The sequence below is a fragment of the Lutra lutra genome, chromosome 5 (genome assembly GCF_902655055.1).
Source record: "Lutra lutra chromosome 5, mLutLut1.2, whole genome shotgun sequence".
NCBI lineage: Eukaryota > Metazoa > Chordata > Mammalia > Carnivora > Mustelidae > Lutra > Lutra lutra.
In genome coordinates this window covers 92,915,522-92,938,867 of record NC_062282.1, presented here as the reverse complement: position 1 = coordinate 92,938,867, position 23,346 = coordinate 92,915,522, and the positions used below count along the sequence as shown (strand labels likewise).

Here is a 23,346-nt window from a genome sequence, read left to right as displayed (position 1 = left end):
CATTATGCTGCCTGAGAAGGCCAGTCTCAAAAAGTTATACACTGCTTGATTGCATTTATATTATATCTTCAAACAGACACAACTACAGTGAAAGAAAACAGATGGGTGGGAGCCAGCAGTTGGGAGTCAGGGAGAATGGGATTCCCAAGGTATAGTGCACAAGGGAGTGTCCTCAGGTGATGAAGCTACTCACCTGTGTTCTGACTGCGGTGCTGGTCGTGCAATCTACAGGTATGAAAATTTATATTAATGTATAACCTCCCTTGAAGTCAATTTTACTCTATGTAAATTTAACAAGGTTTAAAAAGAGTCCTTATATTTTAAAATACAAATAAATATTTGTGGCTAAAAAATAAAATACATATGAAAAACTATTAGACCAAAACTTGTTTGATTTACAATCACAATCAGTTTTATAAAGGAAAAACAGAGTGTTCTGCAGCTATCAGAAAGCATGTCAATTCACAGTCTGTCAAGATTCTGAGGCACGAAAAAGCTGAGCACGTTCCAAAGAGAGAGAAAGGCAAGCAAGGCTGGTAGAAACGACTGAGAGAGAATAGGGCTGGAATAGGGTGGAATAGGGCTTAAGAGGTAAGGAAAATCCCGACTGGTTGTCCCATGGAGACCACGAACGGGTTTCGAACTAAAAGAGGAATAAGATCATTTCTGCTTTTAAAACATGGCTGTCATCTTCTCTGTGGAATATGGCTTGGAAGAAAGAGCCGTTTAGGAGGCTAATGCGACAGCCTAGGAAGAGTAAGTGGAAGATACCGGAAATGGAGGGTATGGATTTGAGATATATTTAGAGGTGCAGTCAACAGCTTTGGTGATGGATTACATGTGAACAGCGAGACGTCACGTTGCCAAAGACAATTTCCAAGTTTTTGACATGAAAAGAACTTCCCCTGAGCCTCAGCAGGAGAATGCTTCCCCGGCCCCGGGCACTACGGCAAAAGAGGCCATGTCCCGAGGGCCACCTCCTGCTCCTGAGGGTGGCAGCTCCCGTGACGAGCAGGATGGAGCTTCAGCGGAGACAGAGCCTTGGGCAGCTGCAGTCCCCCCAAAGTGGGTTCCGATTATCCAGCAGGACATTCAGAGCCAGCGGAAGGTGAAGCCGCAGCCCCCCCTGAGCGATGCCTACCTCAGTGGTATGCCTGCCAAGAGACGTAAGACGATGCAGGGTGAAGGCCCCCAGCTGCTTCTCTCAGAGGCCGTGAGCCGGGCAGCTAAGGCAGCCGGAGCTCGGCCCCTGATGAGCCCTGAGAGCCTGAGCCGGACCTGGAGGCACCAGAGGTTCAGGAGAGCTACAGGCAGCAGCTCCGGGCTGATATACAAAAGCGACTGCAGGAAGACCCCAACTACAGTCCCCAGCGCTTCCCTAATGCCCACCAGGCCTTTGCTGATGATCCCTAGCTCTTTGCCCTATGGCCCTCCCTCACCAGGGAAGTGTTTGGAACTATCCAAGACTGAGAAGAGAACAATGCATTGGTAATTAAATATATCCAGTTCAGGCATATTATTGGAAGCCTATGTATGTCAAACACTGCTAGACTCGAAGGATACTAAAGATAAAATCTGTTCCCTGATTTCAAGGAACCCAAGGTGTTCTGTGAGAGAATAACTGTTCAGTCGACAAACTCATGATAATAATATCCTGACCATGCAGGGTATTCTATAAGCGAGTACCCTATGTCTGGTGTTAAGCAGAGAAAAAAAAAATCTGTAAAACATTATCATCACCACAACCAGAATTTATTTACACTGAGCATACAACACTTCCTAAGCATTGTCCTAAGTACCATACATGCATTATGTCAACTTAATACACAGAACAATCCAACAGTGTAGCTCTATTTTATAGATGAGGGTAGAGATATGTTAAATACCTTGCTCAAGATCACACAGTGATTTCAGGAGCCAGAACTCCAATCTACACAGCGTGGTTCAGAGCCTAAACCGTAAGCCTTTCACTATACGCCCTGGGCACATGGGTCCGACCTCCAAAAAGTCCGGAGGTAAGATACATAAAAAGCACAAAAGCAGAGCAAGCAATACATGATAATGAATGTATGATGCAGTCCAAAAATTTCAAGAAGGCAGAAATCACTTTTAGGCTGAGAAATTAGAAGGAGTTTGACAAATGAACAAATGGAAGACAAAAAATGTCCAACGATGGCAAAGATTTCAGGTAAGGCAACAAAACTGGGGCCCTTTTACCACCCAGAATTCCACCTGCTTTCTCCAGTTTCCCTTCAACCTATAGTCTCTACTCCAAATCTTTTTCCTGGATCTCTAATAAATCTGGGGATTTAAGGGCTCCACTTCTGATGAATGTTAACAAGAAAAGCACATGCTGCTGTTTCGCTATACATTCTATGATTATGTTAAGTGTTTGGCAAATGCAAACTGAGGGTCAACTTTACACAACCACTCTGTACAGATGAGTCAATGGAAGCTTCTTCCAGGGCTTCCAGGAAATAACTGCCAGTTTCTCAAAGGTGAAAGAGAAGCAACAGAAGTAATGAATGAATAGGAATAATGAGCAGAGTGAGCACTGGCAGACATGCAAAAGGTACCTGCATGCAACAGCTGCAGGGAGATAGTGTCTTTCTTCAAGTGTTGTTGCAGGTCACATATGGACTGTCTGAATGGGAGATAGCCTCGGAGTAAATGAGGGAGAGACTCAGGAAAGCCTAAATTGGTACCTTCACACTTTGTCAAAATAACTGACAGCAATGGGATGCCTGGGTGGCTCAGTTGGTTAAGCGGATGCCTTCGGCTCAGGTCATGATCCCAGCGTCCTGGGATAGAGTCCCACATCGGGCTCCTTGCTCAGCAGGGAGCCTGCTTCTCCCTCTGCCTCTGCCTGCCACTCTGCCTGTGCTCACTCTCTCTTGACAAATAAATAAATAAAATCTTAAAAAAATAACTGACAGCAGTAACATTAACAATAGCAGGTATTAATAGAGAGACAGTAGTATAGCAATATTAAAAGATTAATATTCAATCATTCACCGTTTAATACTCTCATGCATTCAACACTCTAATGGCCATTGTATATACATTCTCCAATTTAGCCTCAAAATAACCCACAGAGGGGTGCCTGGGTGGCTCAGTCAATTAAGTGTCTACCTTTGTCCTGGGATCGAGCCCTGCATCAGGCTCCCTGCTCAGTGGGGAGTCTGCTTCTCCCTCTCCCCCCTCCTGCTTGTGCTGTCTCTCCCACTCTTCCTCAAATAAATAAATAAAAATCTTAAAAAATAATAATAATAATAACCCATAGGTACTGGCCAGTTTCATTACCTCACACAGGAAACATCAAAAAACCAAGAGCCAGAAAGGCAATGTCACATAAATAGTAAGTAAAACATGCATCTGAACCCAAATTTAGCTCTCCTCTCCATCATGATGTGTATTTTTCTCTCTTAAACTGCTGGACAGAGTGAAAGCAGAAGCTCAAGGAAAAGAATCCCCAAAAGTAAATGCTCTTCAAGCGATAAGCTACACAAGAAAAACCAGAAAGTACACAAGGATTCGTGATTTTACTCCTTTTATACCCTTGTTGGAGACAGCTACGCTGTCAATTATTTAGGCCTAGAGTTGATACTTCAATCTCGTTCACAAACTTCTCTTCATCTCATTCTACTTCAAAGTCATCTGAACCATAATTTTGGTCTCTTGGGTGATATGTTTACAAGTTTAATGCTATACAATGGTTGCTTGTTTGTTAAGGGTACCGAGGTCTGTAAGATGACTGCCACCTTATGAAAGGTTCATCAGAAGCATTTATCTAATTTGTAGATGGGGGTACCGGTCCTAGATGTGAGGAAGACATTGTAAGTATAGTCTCATATTGACATGCATTCAGGAACTTTCCTTAGTAGTTAGGACAGGAGACAGAAGACAAAAAAAAAAAAAAAAAATAGTTGCTCTAAGATGCAAGGGCACACTGAATAGTATGTCCTAACGGTGCCAATGGGATGTATCACCAACACACAGGAGGGTTCTCTAGCACTTAACAGGAATCTTTAGAATACTGCTCAGTGTTGGTTGTGTCAGTCCTATAGGCTTTATAATTGGACAGGAATGTAGGAGCATTTAGGTTCTGCTGGAACCTAAAGTAACTCTTACTAAAGTAACTTTACTCTGCTAGAACCAGAATAAAGTGAATCTTTATTGGAAATGAAAACCAAAATGGACTATTTCCATTCAAATTCTAAGGTAAGGGAACAGAAACACTTTCAAACACTTTAAAAAGGATAGAACTTTTGTGGGGAAGGGGGAAGAAAGAAAGACTTCGAAGCACTGACAGAAAAACTGATGTTCAGCTTAAAAAAAGGAGTTTTATAAATGACTATAATCTTTCAATTAAAAAAAATTACCAAGCCCAGGAATTAGTAATTTATCTCTTTTTTCACAAAACTGTTTTGTCTACAGATAAAAGTAGTAAAGCTGCAATTATGGCCCCAATTGTTCATCTTCCTAAACCACCTTGTCTGTATCCTCCAGCTTCTATTAGATTAAAGCTAACAAAATTCAGTATATGAATATTAACAAGCTCAAAAGTAGGCATGTTATTCAATTTCTGTTTGGGAAGAAAACCAGCCTGTAAATTCACAGCAAGAACCAAAAAATACATATGCATAGCCTAGTCAAAAAATAAAATCATTAAAAGCTTCATCACAAAGGGATTTTCCCCAGTTGAACTGAATGATCATAACCAGTAATTACTACAAACTACATTAGATTCCATACAAAAGAAAACATTCTAATCCAAATATTCATTTTAAAAAGCTAAGCATATCTCTCCTATTTGTAAACCATATATTCAAAGGGAAGATGGAAAATAGAACCTCGACAGCTGAAGTTCTGAAATTTCCAAGAATTATTAGACACGTTTTAGTCTCCTTATCTAACAAGGAGAGAGAGGTAAATAGTCACCATTCAATATATCCTATAATAACTATTATTTTACAGTCGACTCTGGAAAAATAAAATTTCTTAACTTCCCCAATGATACCTTGCTGCTCCTTTCTGCAAGTTACTATATAATGAGATGATATAAACTGTGAGAAATCAGTTCAAGTCAATCTTCAGGAAAAAAGCAGCAACAATAAGAGCAATCACCACAAAACTAAAACCCTAGACTGTAAGTTTCATGAGAGCAAGGACTGCAACTGTTTTGCTCCTCCCAGACACCGCATTCCACTGACATTCAGGTCAGTATTTGATGGAATGGGAGAAAGAATGATCATTCAGCTAAGGCGTAGGGTAATCACTAAGGGTGCTTTCTGCCACTCTGACTCTGAACTTAGTATATTGTAGAACACACCGAAATAGCTCAGCCAAGGCTGGATCATCTTGGCTATCAACCACACATAAGAAATAGAGGAAAAGCATGGTTTCCATTAGGCAGTCTTCTCAGACTGCTCTAGAAGACAAACACAACAATCTGACACACAGACAAAGCATAGCTTTTCAGAAGCAACAGAGACAATGTAACTTTAATTGGTAATTTGACTTCCAGTAACAGCTCAACCTACTAACGGAAACCCATTCATAAAATCAGACCTATACAACGTATGAGAATCTTTTGTTTAAAATTACCCATCTCATGGGGTGTCTGGGTGGCTCAGTGGATTAAAGCCTCTGCCTTCGGCTCAGGTCATGATCCCAGGGTCCTAGGATCGAGCCCCGCATCGGGCTCTCTGCTCGGCGGGGAGCCTCCTTCTCCCTCTCTCTGCCTGTTTCTCTGCCTACTTGTGATCTCTGTCAAATAAATAAATAAAATCTTAAAAAAAAATAAAATTACCCATCTCTCAAAATGAATGAATACATAAATACATAAAATTACTCACTGCTCTAATCTACTAATAGAATTGGTAATACATTAGTAATTGAGACTTTGATTAATCAGTTTAGAACCAGTCTTTGAGACCCTGTTTTTTTTTAAACTGAGGCAGATAATTAGTATAAATGTGTCCACTTATAGTTTTTTACTTCAAAATTAACTATCATTACAATGGAAATAAATGATGCAAAAGGATTTACTTAGTGTTTGTTGAATGTCTGAGGACTTTATTTATACTTTATTTGTATACCTTGTGCATATTTTTTAATTGTAGCAATTCAGAACAATATAAATTGTCTTATTCATTATAGCAAATTGATTTTCAGAGAGACTGACTTCCCAAGTGTTAGAACAAAAAGATTATAAGAATGAGTGAATTTTTATTTAACTGCAAAGAAACCGAATTATATATTTGAAATTTTAAAAAAAGAACAAAAATGCAATTCCAAATCCCACAATCTCATACTACCTTTCTCAATTTATAAAAGTAGATTTAATGTTCAAATGACAACTGTAAATTTTAAAAATATATTCTTTTAAAAGTAAATACATCAAAATTCATTCCATACTTCTTTTTTGAGAAAGGATATTAACAGGCAGGTATGCAAAATTTATATATATAAGTAAATGAACAGATTTAAAGTATGCCTAAAGTAAGTCCATTCAAAAAACTCCTAATTTGCAACAATACTACAAATCAGAGTAGCTACAAAAACTCTCCTTTTTAAGGCTGCTAAATGTGAAAATGTTTTATCGTGTATTAATATGACAAAACTGAACAATTATCTGGGTACTACTTCAAGTAGTACTTTATACAGTGACCAAAAAGTATGCTATACTTTTTCCCGGGGCTGACAGACTGAGAGATCAAGTTAGCTTAATTTTTCAGGCACATTCTTTAGAAGTTCAGACAAATGTTATTTAGTTGGGAGAAAAAACAGCACACTATTACAGTATATTAAACTCATTTTTCATTCATTCGTTAAACTTGCTGTGGACCTACTAAGGTGTTAAGCATGCTGCTAAGAACAAAAGTTGGTTAATATTTGGTATATTAATCATGCCTCCTTATCTTTCCATATGCTGATGGTTTGACCAATGGGGCCTTTATGACCCTGGAGAGACTGACCCTCCCAGGGTTACCCAATTCAGAGAGACAATAAAAGACTGCGTTCCTGCATAAATTACAGGAGCAAACCAACTGATCCAGAGCCCATATACACAGCTACCTCTTTCATGAGGCTCTAACACTTGGGTCCACTATCCCCCTGCCTGTAACAGCAACGTGCAACAGTGCCTACACCCTACAGCCTACCAAAACTATTTAAACTAGCCAATCCTAAACCACCTGACCCTTGCTTTCCCATTCCTTCCCATGGAAACCATATTAAAAGCTCTTGCCCACAATGTGCCCTCAGTCCATGTGCAGACCAACCACGGTGTTACCTCGTGGTTCTGTGTGATGTGGCATGCATCCTCCTCTTGGGAACTGTGAATGACAAAGTATCTTTCAATGGCAACTATCCCCTGATCTGATGGCCTCACTGTATCTGATTAACAATCAAACCTGCATTTTAAAGCACTCAGGACCTACTAATGACACATTCATATTTAGTAATGTCTACTCAACAAATAAATGAATGAATAAGCAAAGACCAAATGCTGGCAACAAGGAGGAAAGCAAACATCAGATGAAAATTTAAAGACCTGAATCCTAGCATTTCCAATATGTGACAAGTTGGGCAGCAGCAAAACGGATTAAAATAACTTCCCCACAAGACTAGTAGATTATCTTTAACAGCATTGTTAGATGGAAACTAATCATTGCACAATTCAAAGAGAATAAAACTGACTCTACCTTGAAGGCCTTGTCTTTTTAGGATGCATCTTCTATTCTCCATCCTTACTACTCTCAAGCCCTTGCTCTGATGTCTTGAGCTGGGGGCAGGGGTATGGTGAGAAAATGAAGACTACATAACAGTACATGCTTCCTTCTGGAAGTGATGAAAATGTTCTAAAATCAACTGTGGTGATGGCTACATGACTGTGAGTTTTCTAAATACTACTTAACTGTACACTTTATGTGGGTAAAATGTATGGTCTATGAATTATATCTCAATAAAGCTGTTCCCAGACATGATGTTTCTAAAGCATTTTTCTTGTGAAAGACTAAAAAAAACTGAGAACCAATTTTTACTATAGGAAAGCTACTAAAATCTGCAGTCAAAGATTTACAGATAAAAGAAAATACTATACTAAAGAATACGTGACGTAGAAGTAAAAAATGCTCTCTACTGTAAGGGATGAAAATTAAAGTCTATCATGTTGTTTTTTTTTTTTTTTGTAATTTATTTTAAGTAATCTCTATACCCAACATGGGGCTGAAACTCACAACCCTGAGATCAAATCACATGCTCTTTTCTTTTGACTGAGCCAAACAGGTGCCCCAAAAGTCTACCATGTTAAAGACTCATTTAAAAGCAGTCAGCTTAAACAAAGCATAACTCAGGTAAAACAACATGTCTACATTTTAAAAATTATAAACTTGTCTTTCATTTAACCATGTTTAAACTATACCAAAATATTACACTTTGGAAACTGTTACCTTGATTCGACTAGTCTAACGTTTTAAAAGTTGTAAAAGGATTTATCTTAGAAACTATCTTAGAAATTTCTTAAATAATAATAAATTTCCAAATGTGGGTATTATATACACTAATTTTGAGATAAACAAGAAATATGTCCAATCCAAGCAGGTTTAGTAAATCTGACACTTCAGGAGTTTATTATAAAGGCAGTTTCTTAAGTAGGTGATAATTCTGAATACAAAGTGCCATTCCTTAGAACATGTGTGGTTAACACACAATTTTACAATAAATAATGAATAGGTGTCAGATACTCAATATACCTGAAACTGTACTGAAGTAAAAATGAAGGCATGTACACACAGGGACTTTTACTTTTAGAACTCTGTACTACAGTAAATGGATGAATACATGAGAAAGGAAGAAAGGGATGAAATAAAAACAGCTAACCGCATCTATCCAGGCAGTCTGACCTTGCACACGTAAACTCACATAATCTTTACAACTGTCCATTAGGAACACACATACATTTTAAAAACAAGGAAACTTAGCCACAGCTAATACAAGTAACACAGTCATCAGCAGCAGCAAGTCACCAGTGGCACTGGGATTTCAGAGTGGCTCTGAAGTCTAGAGTTTTTACCACATTTCTGAACAGAACTAGTGGATTAGGGTAAAGGAGAGTTTGTTTCTCAAATGGTCATTCTTTAGAGCAGTGATTCTCAACTGGAGGTTAGAAGTTCTACTGGCATCTAAAGGGCAGAGGTGCTGCAGGTATGTTATGAGGTGCCAGGGAGTTCCCCATAACAAATAATCATCTGGGGGCACCTGGGTGCCTCAGTCAGACTAAGTGTCTGACTACTCTGATACCAGCGAAGATCATGATCTCAAGGTCCTGACATCGAGCCCCTTGTCCAGCTCCACACTGGGCGTGGAGTTTGCTTAAGATTCTCTCTCTCTGCTTCTGCTACCCCCTCTTTAAAAAAGGGGCGCCTGGGTGGCTCAGTTGGTTGAGCATCCAACTCTTGATTTTGGCTCAGGTCATGATCTCTGGGTCCTGGGATCAAGCCCCATGTTGGACTTTCTGCTCAGCAGGGAGTCTGCTTGAGGATTTCTCTCCTTTTCTCCCTCTACCCCACCCCCTGGCTTGTGTGTAAGCACTCCCCCACAAAAAATCTTAGGAAAAACACCCAAAACCCAAATAATCACCTGTCCCTAAATATCACTAGTACTATATGTGAGAAACCATGCTTTAGAACAGTGTATTTCTGCATTTGAAAATCTGTTATAGTAAGAGAAGAAAACAACATTTCCCAATTTAGATGATTTAAAAAATCACCATGAACATTGTTAGATCTACTTATTTCAGGCAAAGAAAACGTTAAACTGCAATGTCTAAAAGAAATGCAGAAACAGAAAATTGCTATTACATGAGAGATTAACCAGGTATTATTACTGGGGACGCAGAAAGGGGAAAATTCTCCCAAACTCCAACAACTCTGTAGTTTAAGTAGAGGAAAAGTGATAAAACAATAAAGCTGTCCTAAAATCCCACATTACCTTTCACTAGAAATGTGAATATAAATCTTTTTAAGTTCTATCATGGGCCAATGACTATGTGGGAAAATTATACAGCAATTTAGTTTTTTGTTTGCAGATCATTACATATTCTGTATCTATTGAAGTTTCTTTAGTCACTAAGCCGACTATAAAGTTCAGTAATTATTCTTTAGAATTCTATCACTACATTATTTAAGACTTTCTTGGTACCCTTAGGATGACACGAATTCATTGGTGCCCATAAGATTGTTCTAATACTTACTTTATTTTTAAAAACAAGATCTGATCTTCCTATCACAACTATCTTCTCCCAAGTTTTTAATCTGAAATTTTCATGTTTAAGAGAATTCCAAGTCTTATTAAAGTTCTGCCCCTCAATTTAGACAGGATGACATGAGACACCTGCCCCTGCCCCCCACCATGGTCTATTCCAGACTTTAAGAAATCTTGTATTTTCCTGAGAGAAGCTGACTATTTTGGCCACTTTAGTGTTTTTTGACCACACACTTACATAAAATAAAATATTAAAGCAAACAGTTGTCTCATAAAAAAATGTTAAACAAATATGCTTTAGATACAATTAGATACCCTTCATATAATGTGTGTCACTTCTAATTTACCTTCAGTAATTTCAGTACTTTATGTTAGAAAAAACCCTAACATGTTTTTCTAACCTTAATTTTTTTCCATTCATTAATTTATTCCACAAATGTTTACAGAGTGCTGGCTACTGCCAAAGGCCAGGTTCTTTAACTCTTCAATTTTAAAGGTCTAAATAACCTCAATCACTATTTATCCATTAAGAAAAGGAAACAGCAATAAAATACTAGGAGCTAAAATTTGGTTTTCAAAAATAAAATGCCACTCAATTTCACAGTGAGGAAATGTACTGGTCTTGTGGGTGTCTACCTGCAAAAGAGCACCATTTTTGTAGTTAAAAAGAGCAAACCCTGGAATCAAGTTGCCCCAGGTCAAAATATACATAAATAGAACATACATGCCACACCCTAGACAAGTTAGTTTACATTTTTAAGTTCTTTCTTTGCTCTATAAGAAGAATCATGCCTATATCTCAGAACTATATTAAAAACTGAATGAGATATAAATGTATTGAAATATAAAGACATACAGTACATGCTCAATAATCAGAATCTATGATTAGGACAAAACAAGTACCTATGTGCTTAACTCAAACTATCATATTAGAAATAAATAACACCTACATTTTTAACAAGGATTTCTAAAGCTAACTGGATTTATTTAACTAATTAATCATTAGGAAAGATGTGTTCGGAAAGTTCCCAAAGACAAAACGATCTACTTTATTTTTATCATACAAAATCAAGTCTTACGACCCACTTTTATGCCTTTAAAATTAAAAGTACCAAAAAAAAAAAAAAAAAAAAAATTCAAGCAGATACTGCAAAACCACAAAGACGGGTAAAAATAAAGAAAATCGATATTTGTGTCTAATGCCCAAAAAAAAAAGCATTTTGCATTTGCTTTACAGAAATGAGAATTTTAACAAAGTTTGTAAACTATAATAAAATGACTTCATCAATGTAATAAGAAAAAAAGTACTTGCAAGCTTCTTTAAAGATAATCCCCAAAAAAAAGATTATGTAACATTCTTTTGAATTATGAGGAAGATCCTTTTTATGAACTGCTATTGATATATTATTCATCTTATATTTTAAAATGACCTAAAAGAAGTCTAATAAAATCTGATTATAAAAAAATGAAAATTCAGACAAAAATTAATTAAATGAATTTGACCAAGTTGAACTGTAGTGCCCACCACTCCCATTCACATCTTATTAGATCTAGACCAGTACCTGCCCCAGCATTATCTACTAACAAAATGAGCATACATATACATAAAACAATACTGCCCAGCAACATGCAGCAATAACAATGGCAAAAAAAAGGTGATAATATTTTGATGTTTTAAAAAAATTCTAAAAAATATTTCCTCACCTATTATCAGATGGCAGAAGAGAGAGCAAAGCCAAAGCTGAAAGTTTTCTTCTTTCAGGCTGCGTAATGTTGTCCATGCGATCAACCCACATTTCAATCATATTTCCCAAAAGCTGGTCCATCTGAAAAAAGAGAAGAGACATCTCACGATGTTTGAAATGCTAATTACTTGTGGATAAGTACTGTTAAAGGCTAAAACCTCATAAGGCATGGTTGAAGTTCAATTCCAACAAACCACAGAATTGGAATACCAGAAACTGGGACCAGCCTTGAGCTAGAAAGGAATAATTTGAGCAAAACCAGAAAATGACTCTAATTAATCTTGGGAACCAATTTATTCTGAGAGCTAAACAGGCTGCTCAAAACCAATATATAGCCGATGGGCGGTTTTCGTAATTTTTTATTTACTAAATCACCAATGCAATACATTCTTCTGTACTAAAAAAGTAAATGCATTTTTCAAAATTGTCAACTTGTACTTAGGTTACAGTTATTCAGTTAGATGATGAAATATTTAAATGTTTAAGGTGTAGTTTGTTGGACTGATTCATTGCTACTTTCAGAGGAAAGGGCAGGTTGCAATCTCAACCTGCAGAATTTCAAAGAAAAATAAACCAGTTTCTAAGACATTATATGCAATATTAAAAATAAATGAACATAAGGGGCACTTGGGTGGCTCAGTCAGTTAAATGTCTGCTTCCACTAGGGTCATGATCTCAGGGTCCTGAGATCGAGCCCCGCATTGGGCTCACTGCTCAGTGGAAAGTCCAATTCTCCCTCTTGCTCTGGTCCTCCTGCTGATTACACACTCTCGCTCACACTCCCTCTCTCAAATAAATAAAAATATTAAAAAAAAAAAGAAATCAACATAATGCAGAAGTAGAAAGTTTGCTGGTTAATTGTACCTATCAACCTTATTTAGGCTAAGGTGTCCAGTTGTATGGTTAAATACTAGTCTAGATGTTGCGGTGAAAACATTTTGTAGATATGATTAACATGTACAAAGAGGTGACTTTAAAGAAAAGAGATTACCCTAGATAATGTGAGGTTAGGCTTCATTCAATCAGGTGAATTTTGTCTTAAGACCAAAAATTAAGGTTTCCCAGAAAAGAAGAAATCTTGCCTCTAGACTGTAACACAGAAATCCTGTTTGAGTTTTCAGTGTCGCTAAAAACTTAGAACTTGCCAGTCCTCATAATCCTTAAAATAAGCCAATTCCTTAAAATCACTACCTTCCTACTTCCCCCCGCCCATTCTCTCCTCTCATTTTCTCTTGTCTTCGTGTATGTGTGTGTGTGTGTGTGTGTGATGTATGTACATGCAAACACACACACACACTAGATTCTATTTTTTTCTGGAGGACCCTGACTGATACACTGATACACTTAGAATCTAAAAAGTAAAACACAACCAACTGTAGTGTTCATACAGACTGAATGTGAATCTCAGGGTTTGCCTCATAAACACTTGTCCACTTATATAAATGTCCACATTTTTAAAAAACGCATTTAATATCAAAATCTCTACCTCATGAATGTTGGTAACTTAAAGTCAATCTTAAGTTCTCATACTTTTCTACTTTTATGCCTCTACGTATTTTCCAAGAAATACTTCAACATTTTTTTAAAAGTAATAAATAGTCAGGTGCCTGGGTAGCTCAGCTGGGTAAGTATGCCACTCTTGATTTCTGCCCAGGTCATGATCTCAGAGTCATGGGACTGAGCTCCATGCCATCACGGTCTTCACAGTCAGTGAGGACTTCCCTCCCTCTTCCTCTGCCCCTCCCCCTGCTCCCAGATGCATGGTCTCTCTATAAAGTAAATAAACAAATCTTAAAAAAATATAAAAATAAACAGTCAAGGGAACACTTGTTAATTCAAGATAGTTATTTATACTTGAGCTCTGCAAACTATGTCCTGCATCCTAAGATGCCACAATGAACTCACAGAATATTTACAATTATTCAGAGAAACACAGAAATATTGGTCAGAAACTACAAAAACTGTTCCTTGTGGTGACTTCCTATCTTTACAAAGCATTACCTAGAAATCCAGGTAAAACAAAAAGTGAAGGTGGAGGACTCCAATCTGATTCTGAAGTTTGCGAATCTGAGTGGTGCTCGCTAGGCACATATATTTCATTAGTGAGTACTTGTAGATATTTAAGAATGAAATATATTATTCTTTCTTTAGACTTTTGTGTATTATTTTTCAATAACTACTAAGTTATTAGGACAAAAATATGTATTAAGCTATTTGGACCCAACCACTTAAAGGAACTGTTAGATATTTTTATTTTTGGCCTATGAGCACTGTGAATATATTACAAACACACTAAGGGAATCATGAAACACAACCACTTGATAACTTCTGATATATACCACGTGTCTTCAATTCATATTTCATTTGGAAACAAATGGTAGAGATGCTCTCCAGACTTACTGCAATTATTATCCAGTAAGCAAGATTTTAAAAAACAAACCACTATCCATTATAAAAGCAAATATCAAGTCATCATTAAAGTGTAATATAGTCAACCAAAGCTACAATAATGTACCTGGTTGAAATAAAGATTCAATCAGCACAGAAAGATATCTCTATTGTCCACTTTTATTTATAATTTATTTATCTCCTTCATCATAAAAATACTTAAGCACAAAACAGTGAATTTGTGGGGACTTTAAACAAGCAATTAAAACATAAGGATCAGCAAACCTTTTCCATAAAGGGACAGTTAAGTACATATCTAAGGTTCTGTGGGCCATATGTTCTTAGATGCAACTATTCAACTCCCAACATCAGTCATAAACAACAGATAAAAAAAAAATGGACACGGATATGTTCCAGTACAAAATTTGGGGTAACTTTCATGTGTCAGGAAGTCCTATTATTTTTTCAACCAATAAGAAATATGAAAAATCATTCTTTATTCACAGATTTGATAAAAACAAGCAGCAGACAGGATATGGTCCATAGGCCATACATAGTCTGCTGACCCTGGGGAACACAATGAACAGACCCAGAACAAGGATAAAACAAAAAAAGGTGTGTGGGGTATAAAATGTAAGGAGGTGCTCATTCTCACCACCTCACTTGTCTCACCCAAACCTGGCCCTGATAATAAATGCATAGTTCCCAATACTACAAGAACATCAAGAGAGACCTAACTAAAACTTAGGAGACTAAGGCAAAGTTACCCAGAGGAGTTAAGCTTTAAAGCAGAATAAAACAAGATAAGGAATCAAATTAAGGAAGGTGAGAGACTGGCAGGGAGTGTCTGAGGGACAGGGAGTGAAGAGCCTGTATGCAAGAGCCCTGGAGCAAGAAAAAAACTGGAAAATGTTCTGTGTGCTGAATGGCTATCAATGAGCTCCAAAAGGAGGCTAGAAGAGGCTAAAGGAGTCACAAACCAGATTACAGTAAGCCTTGCAGGCAAACCTACATTGAGAGGTCAGACTTTCTCCTCAATCTAAAGAAATCTCAAAACCAAGGAGGTTTGCAACAGGGAAGTGATAAAATTCTATGTATGTATTAGAAAACACAATATGGTTGCTCTGAAGCACACGTTCAGTAACATCTGAAATTCTAAATGGGACAAATGGAACAAATCTTTTGTACAAAGATAAACTCAAATTACTCAAATTATTCAGCTACAAACATTTTTATTACATCTTTATAATTAAGGTATTTACCCTGGAAGCATATAGACATTATGAAAACAATCTTATTACTGAAAATATGCATTTCCTGGACCCCCATGAAACCCCACTACAATGAAAGTAAAGAAATATAAAAAACAAAGGAATAATCCCACAGTGTCTATAAAGAGGAGCAACTACATTAGGTAAAGACAACAACAGTGTTTGAGGATGGTGGGTAGACAAAAATGTTAAGTGACTGGGCAGAAGAGAAAAGCCTGAAACCAAGCTGCCTGCCAAGGGAATAACAATCTAAGATAAACAGATCTGGTTCTCAGAACCCTGCAACCCCCAGGCCACAAAGAAGGCAGATGGGAGGCACAGAACTCAAAACAGAAAAACTGAGAATCTATACAAGGAATAATTAGAATCTTGTAGATCCCCTTTCCCACTCCCACATAAAATCAGATGACTTAAATGAAAATCTAGATCCTGAATGCTGAGACACCCTCATTGGAAAAGCCCCTTCCCCCATCCTGCGTTCCGCAACACTTGTTTATACCAGAAAGAAGCTATTCGTACAGGAGAAAAAGGGTAAAAAGGGACTACAAATACCTTCATTTTCTAGTAAATCTCCCCACAACAAACTACCATTCTTTAATACCCCAAGGATCTAAGCTCTAAATTAGGTGATTAGTCTAAAAAGTTTTCATTATTCATTCAATATAAACAAGGAACGTTGAAAGACTGAGTAACAAATGCTTAGAGGACAAACTGTTCTAACCCTGACTTGTGCAACGAGTACAGCTCTTCTCCCAAAGATATAAAATCACTCTTAATTTAACTTGGCTTACTCTACTATCTCATACTGTTTTCAAGGGTTGAGAAGAGAAATCTTTCTCTGAGATCGCTGCTTCCTTCAAAGCTCTCTAGATTTACTGGAACTCATTTCCCTATTTAATTCTTGCATATATTTTTGGCGTTCTTCATAACTGTGCTCACAGTCATTAGTAGCCATTTGAACTAGAATAGTATTTTACTCACTGCATCTCTATACTCAATCATGATGGCTTGACATGTCAAGTTCTTTGAGGAAAAAAAAGAATGTCCTCTTCATAATGAAAAATGAAGACAGAAAAGATAAAAAGTGTTCCATGAAAAAGTGCTCTAAAGACGGATCAAAAGTAAGTCTGAACCAATAATAACAGCTCTTTTCCTCAATCTTTCACACTGCCAATGGGTTTCAACACTACCAGCAACAGCCACAGTTCATTATTTCTCTTTAATATGAAATTAACTCCAGTGGACGCTGCCTATGCATGGTGCTGATGATTGTACATTATGAATACATTTAAAAGCTCTGAACCATATACTTAAAAATCGTTGAGGGTAAATTATATGTTATATATATTTTATCACACACACACACACACACACACACACACACTAAAAAAAAAGGTAACATAGTAGATACCTCTTTTCTTCCCACAGCACACTGCTGAACATTATCTCTAACACAGCACTCATACTGTTATTGTGAAATTGCCCATTCAAGTACTTTCTCCCTGAAGATTACTCTGAGCTTGTCAAAACAAGTGTCTCCAGTACATAGTGTAAAGTGCCTGTTCCAAGACAGATAGGAGGCAGTACACTGTGGTCACTGAGATATCAGGCTCCAAAGTTAGGTTGCTGGAGTATATAAAGCAATTCCATCATTTACTAGCTGTGTGAAATTGAGCAAGCCAGTAAAACTCTATAAGCCTCAGATTTCTCAAATGTGAGATGGAAATAAAAATACTATTATCTCAATGGGTTGTTGTGAGAAATTAATATAATACATGGCACTTATATTGTTGTTAAATATAGTTATTATTAAAGTCACTCAACAAATTTTGAACTCAACTGAATAAATTCATTTAAGAGTTTAATATTACCCCATCACAGTTAAATTTAATAAAGGCAATGAAAAATATTACCTATCTATTCATCTAAACAAAGGCAAGGATTTCTAATTAGATTATATATAAATCTAATTCTAGAAAAACTTTGTACATTCTAAAATTTGCACTTCCTTGTTCTAGATTTCCTTGAAGTAGTCTTGTTTCTCAAACCAAAAGATTTTATAAATTGCCTCCATTCTAAAGACATCATTCAAGTACTTTCAACTTTCTGTATCTTACAAATTTTTAAAGATTAAGGACTTAATACATAAAAAACAAATTTAATATAATGTATATAGTCTCAAGTAACCAACTTACTCAAGAACCTGTCTTGTACTTACCCTGGTGGCTGGTTTCAGTTACAGTTTTTTAAAAATAAGCCTTTACTGTAAAAGTTACTTCCCATAATAATTATGATGGAAATGCATCACATGACACTACGAACAAGTTCAGTAAAGGAATGGAACAAAGACAGTAAATAATTTTATGTAAAGTATTTCTTTCCTTTTAAGTGTGAGTAAAAAAAAATTGCAACCATAAACGAATTAAAATTCCATCCTACGGTTAAGCAGAACAAAACTATTATGAAAGAGAAATAATGTAAATTTCAATTGCCATTCAGAGATTCTTTTTTCCTTCTTCTTCAAAATTACAGGTACAATGTAAGTTATTAAAGTCTTAAAATACAAAATTTTAAAGATATACAAAATACAAAACAAGAGTTTTATAGAATTATTTTCCCAATTATTTCCAATCCTTATTGAAAAGACTGTCTTCAATTTAAGTAAACTGATTCTTACCTCCTGGTTAAATTTATGTGCCATCTCATTAAGAAGTGAAGAAAAAAAACTAGTGTTTTGTAGCAGGACTCGACCCATAACTCCAAGATACGTTGACATCACAACAGGGTACCTCTGTATAATTAAAATAGAGCACACATAAAATTATACCAAGGTATGAGTATAAACATGACTATGAACAATCATAGACATGGTAACAGTCAACAGGGATATAAAGTAATATTCTCCTTCAAAATCACTTTAGGATATACTGCCAGTATTATCTGAGTTATAAATAACTTTCTAAATATATGCCATACAAGGTAATATATATGTGCTACATACGTGTGTGTGTGTGTGTGTGTGTGTGTGTGTATATATATATAAAAAATGTGGATTTTAAAGAAAAACACAAAGAATACTTACCAATCGCTTATTTATTTATAGTAATGTAAATACTCATACAATACATGGTTATGTGAATCCACTTAAGAGACTGACTTAGAAAATAATCGGTATTTTCATATATTCAATATGTACTACAATTAGCACTGTTCTTTCCCATTACTCTGCTTCAAATCTTTGTGGATGAATACACATGCATATAAGTGAGAGAGTTATCAAAAAAAAAAAAAAAAAAAAAAAAAAAAAGCAGCAGCAGCAGCAGCTATAGTTTGTTGGAGAAAGAAAAAGCCAAACTGTATAACTACCCTGAAAACTACTTAATTTACTTCAAAATAATCCAATAGTAAGAAGTTTTCTTTTTATATCTAACAACAAAAAAGAAATAATTTTCCAATGAAGAAGGAAAATTAAAAGTAGAACACTAGAATCCATTATTATTCTGAAAAGCTTAAGGAAAATCTTACCTCTCCTTCTATAATACCTCTGAAAACACAGGGTAGAATCGGTTGAAACATTTGTGGACCTAATACTGGGTTCACTTTAAGGGCATTTTCCACAACCTAAAAACCAGAAAGACTCACTGGTAACACTTTATAATCCAAGTCACTGCTTCATTATAATACAGGTAAAGAAAACAATGATTAAATATCACACACTATATCTTTGAATACATACAAACATATGAGGTATCCAATATTCTAGCACTGGATACACTTTAACAAGAAAATCCATTAAAAATGGATTTGATATAAAATTTGATATGAGATGTATAATAGACACAGCTATGCATCTCACAAAGAATTATAATTAATCACATCCTAATAACAGATATCATGTTCATTATTACATTTTCATTTTAAACAAATAACCCTTACAAAATGGTACACTAATACAACCAGCACAAAGCATTTCAAAAGTGTTGGCTTTCAAAAGTGAGGCAAAAATATGCAATGGGGATAAGTCTCTTCAACAAATGGTGTTTGGAAAACTCAATAGCTATATCCAAAAGAATGAAATTGAAGCCCTTCCTTAAACCATCGCCAAAAAAAAAAACAAAACAAAAACAAAACAAAACAAAACAAAACAAAAAAACAACCCTCAAAAGGGATTGAAGACCTAAATTTGATTCCTGAAACCATAAAATTCCTGGAAGAAAACATAGACAGTAATCCCTTAGACATCAGCTGCAGAAACATTTTTCGAGATAGTCTCCTTTGGCAAGGGAAACAAAAGTAAAATTCAACTATTGGAACTGCATGATCCCATCAACAATAACAAAAAGACAATCCAACTAATGGAAGAAGATATTTGCAAATAATGTATCTGATAAGGGATAGTATCTAAAACACATAAAGAATTTATACAACTCAACACAAAAAGACAAATCAAAACAGAACAACAAATAATCCTATTAAAAGTGAGCAGAGCACATGAATAGATTATTTTTCCAGAGAAGACATACATATATCCAACAGACACATAAAAAGATCATCAACATCACACATCAACAGGGAAATACAAATTAAAGTCACAATGAGCTCATCTCACACCCATCAGAATGGTTAAAATCAACAACATAAGAAACAAGTGTTGGCAAGGATGTGGAGAAAAAGTCATCCTTATGAATTGTTGGCAGGAAAGCAAGCTGGCGCAACCTCTGTGGAAACCTGTATGGAGGTTCCTCAAAAAACGTAAACTTTGGGGCGCCTGGGTGGCTCAGTCAGTTAGGCCTCTGCCTTCAACTCAGGTCATGGTCTCAAGAGTCCTGGGATTGGGCGCCTGGGTGGCTCAGTGGGTTAAGCCGCTGCCTTCGGCTCAGGTCATGATCTCAGGGTCCTGGGATCGAGTCCCACATCGGGCTCTCTGCTCAGCAAGAAGCCTGCTTCCCTCTCTCTCTCTGCCTGCCTCTCCGTCTACTTGTGATCTCTCTCTGTCAAATAAATAAATAAAATCTTTAAAAAAAAAAAAAAAAAAAAAGAGTCCTGGGATTGAACCCTGCATCGGGCTCTCTACTCAGCGGGGAGCCTGCTTCCCCCTCTCCCTCGCCTGCCTCTCTGCCTACTCGTGATCTCTGTCAAATAAATAAATAAAATCTTAAAAAAAAAAAAAAAAACTTAAAATTAGAAGTACCATATGATCCAGTAATTCCACTACTGGCTCTTCACCCAGAGAAAATGAAAACATTAATTAAAAAAGATATGTGCACCCTTATATTTACTGCATTATTTACAATAGCCAAGAAAAGGAAGCAACCCAAGTGTCTACCTATAGATGAAAAGATAAAGAACATGTCTCACACACACACACAGATACACGAATAGAATATTACTCAACCGTAAAAAAGAATGAAATCTTGCCATGTCCAACAACATAGATGGATCTAAAGGGTATAATGCTAAGTAAGTTACAGAAAAACAAATACTTTATGATTTCACTCATGTGTAGAATTTAAGAAACAAAACACAGAAAAAAAAAAAAAGCCAAACCAAAACACAGACTCTTAAAAATAAGAACTGGTGATTACCAGAGGGAAGGTAGGTGGGAGGATGCATGATATATAGGTGAAGGGGATTACGAGTACACCTACTCTGTTGAGAACTGAGTATGCACAGAACTACTGAATCATTATATTGTACACGTGAAACTAATAGTATACTGTGTGTTAATTATTAGAAAAGGGGGGGGCTGGCTTTTAATAGAGAAAAGTTAAGTTAGTAAAAACTATACTCACTGTCCAAAAGTCAATCTACCTGTAAGCTTATCAGTAAGAGGAAAACAGCTCGCTACATACATATTGCTTATATATTGAGAAATAATCCCATTTCATTTATTTTTTTTTAAAGATTTTATTTATTTATTTGACAGAGAGAGATCACAAGCAGGCAGAGAGGCCTGCAGAGAGAGAGGAGGAAGCAGGCTCCCTGCTGAGCAGAGAGCCCGATGCGGGGCTCGATCCCAGGACCCTGAGATCATGACCTGAGCCGAAGGCAGCGGCTTAACCCACTGAGCCACCCAGGCGCCCCCCCATTTCATTTATAATACAATTATATAGGATATCAATCATAAGCACTGATTGTCACAGGTGAAAATGCTTAAGGATGACGGAGAATGCTTCTTTTTATAACAATGACAGGGTAAAATTCAAGCAGAACGAGGTTTTTTGTTTACTTTTGTTTCATTTTGTAGGAAGATAGGAAGGCAGTAGTCAGGAAGCAGCAATGAGGACCAAGGGGTATTTCATGCTTCCAGCCCCACTGTTAAGAGGGAAGGAATGAAAACAGACACCATATGAGACAGTTAAGAGCAAGTATTAATCTCAAGGCAGAGCCAAGTTGCCCTTAAAACTTGTAGCAATGTTTCTCAAGGGTCGTTATCGACATTCTGAGTGGGACAGGATTTATTGTTCCGGACTACTCCATGCATTGAGGGGCTTTTAGCGTTTTGGTCTCTGTTCATTATGTGCCAAGAGCATGCTCCAAGCATGATCACCATCAAATACAGCCTCCATTCTGAAACATTCTGAAGGTAGGCAAATAGTACCCATGGATGACAGCATTCTCTAATTTTGAGCAGAGTAAAGGGAATGTCTAAAGAAAAGTTAAAAATACAAAAACTTTTACAGTGGGCCAAGTATTATGCTATCCACTAAAAGATAAGAGGGCAAAAGTTACCACAGTTTGAACGGTTTTAACAACAGGAAATGAAATTCAGAAAATAATTAAATCTGACCTCAATAAAGTTTATTAAAAAAACAGATTTGGGGGGCGCCTGGGTGGCTCAGTGGGTTAAAGCCTCTGCCTTCAGCTTAAGTCACGATCCCAGGCTCCTGGGATCTGAGCCCCACATCGGGCTCTCTGCTCGCTGGGGAGCCTGCTTCCCTTCTCTGCCTGCCTCTCTGCCTACTTGTGATCTCTGTCAAATGAATAAATAAAATCTTTAAAAAAAAAAAAAAAAGATTTGGAATAAAGATGGGGAAGATGTAGATAAGCTAGTAAACTGACTCTCAGAAGTTCATGTCATCACAAAGTCTCTATAGAAAATAAAGCCATCTGCTTTATTCCCTTCTGATACCCTACTATAATTACAGTATAAGGATTTTAAAGAGAAGGGGAACAATTTTAAAAGGACCAAGGAATGAGAGATGAATAGTAGAAGGTATAAAGAAGAAATTCAAAAAGTAAACCGAACAGGTCACAGAGAGCTAACGCCTAAGGATGAAGTGGACAGGGTGGAGAAGCAACTTGATTTATGGCATCTCTGTCATCTCCCTACCTTTCAACAAAGCCCACAGAAATTAGGACCTCCTCTGGAAGAGAGGGAAATGAAAAAGCTAAAAATTAGACTATCAAAAGTCTATTTAAGAAACAGTTTGCCAGATATTCCCAAATCTGCATATGTGGGCAAGTGACCATCTGTCTCGGTAGGAGAATATAGTGTATTATCTTTTAAGGGTCTAAAAGAGTTTCCAGATTAAAGGGGCCCAGTAGTGCCCAGTACAATCAACTAGAATAAACCTACATCCAGGCACATCACTGTAAAATTTCAAGACACTAGAATAAGAGGAAGCTACAAGCCTGGGGAGGAGGAAGAAGGCAGGAGAGTCAGCATGGCT

At 36.7% G+C, this 23,346-nt stretch overlaps 1 protein-coding gene and 1 long non-coding RNA gene across 7 annotated transcripts in view; one reads left to right on the top strand and one right to left on the bottom strand.

Annotated features, from left to right (window-relative positions):
* Positions 1 to 23,346, bottom strand: part of IPO11 (importin 11) — a 214,877-nt gene that overhangs the window by 64,141 nt on the left and 127,390 nt on the right. For 4 of the 6 annotated variants that reach the window (XR_007127672.1, XM_047731306.1, XM_047731303.1 and 1 more), the window contains exons 25-27: positions 19,199 to 19,294; positions 18,351 to 18,464; positions 11,974 to 12,095 (exon numbers count right to left, since the gene is read on the bottom strand). Coding sequence is in view for 5 of the 6 variants with exons in the window: in XM_047731306.1 (XP_047587262.1) it covers positions 11,974 to 12,095; positions 18,351 to 18,464; positions 19,199 to 19,294 (332 nt within the window). In the remaining variant the exon portion in view is untranslated. Of the gene's footprint in view, positions 1 to 6,965; positions 7,341 to 10,705; positions 10,906 to 11,973; positions 12,096 to 18,350; positions 18,465 to 19,198; positions 19,295 to 23,346 lie in introns of those variants that run through there. The other 2 variants (XM_047731305.1, XM_047731307.1) reach the window with 2 other exon arrangements.
* Positions 896 to 20,592, top strand: LOC125100838 (uncharacterized). Its single transcript, XR_007127673.1, has 3 exons — positions 896 to 1,446; positions 3,832 to 3,836; positions 20,582 to 20,592. It is a non-coding gene; the product is annotated as an uncharacterized LOC125100838 (long non-coding RNA).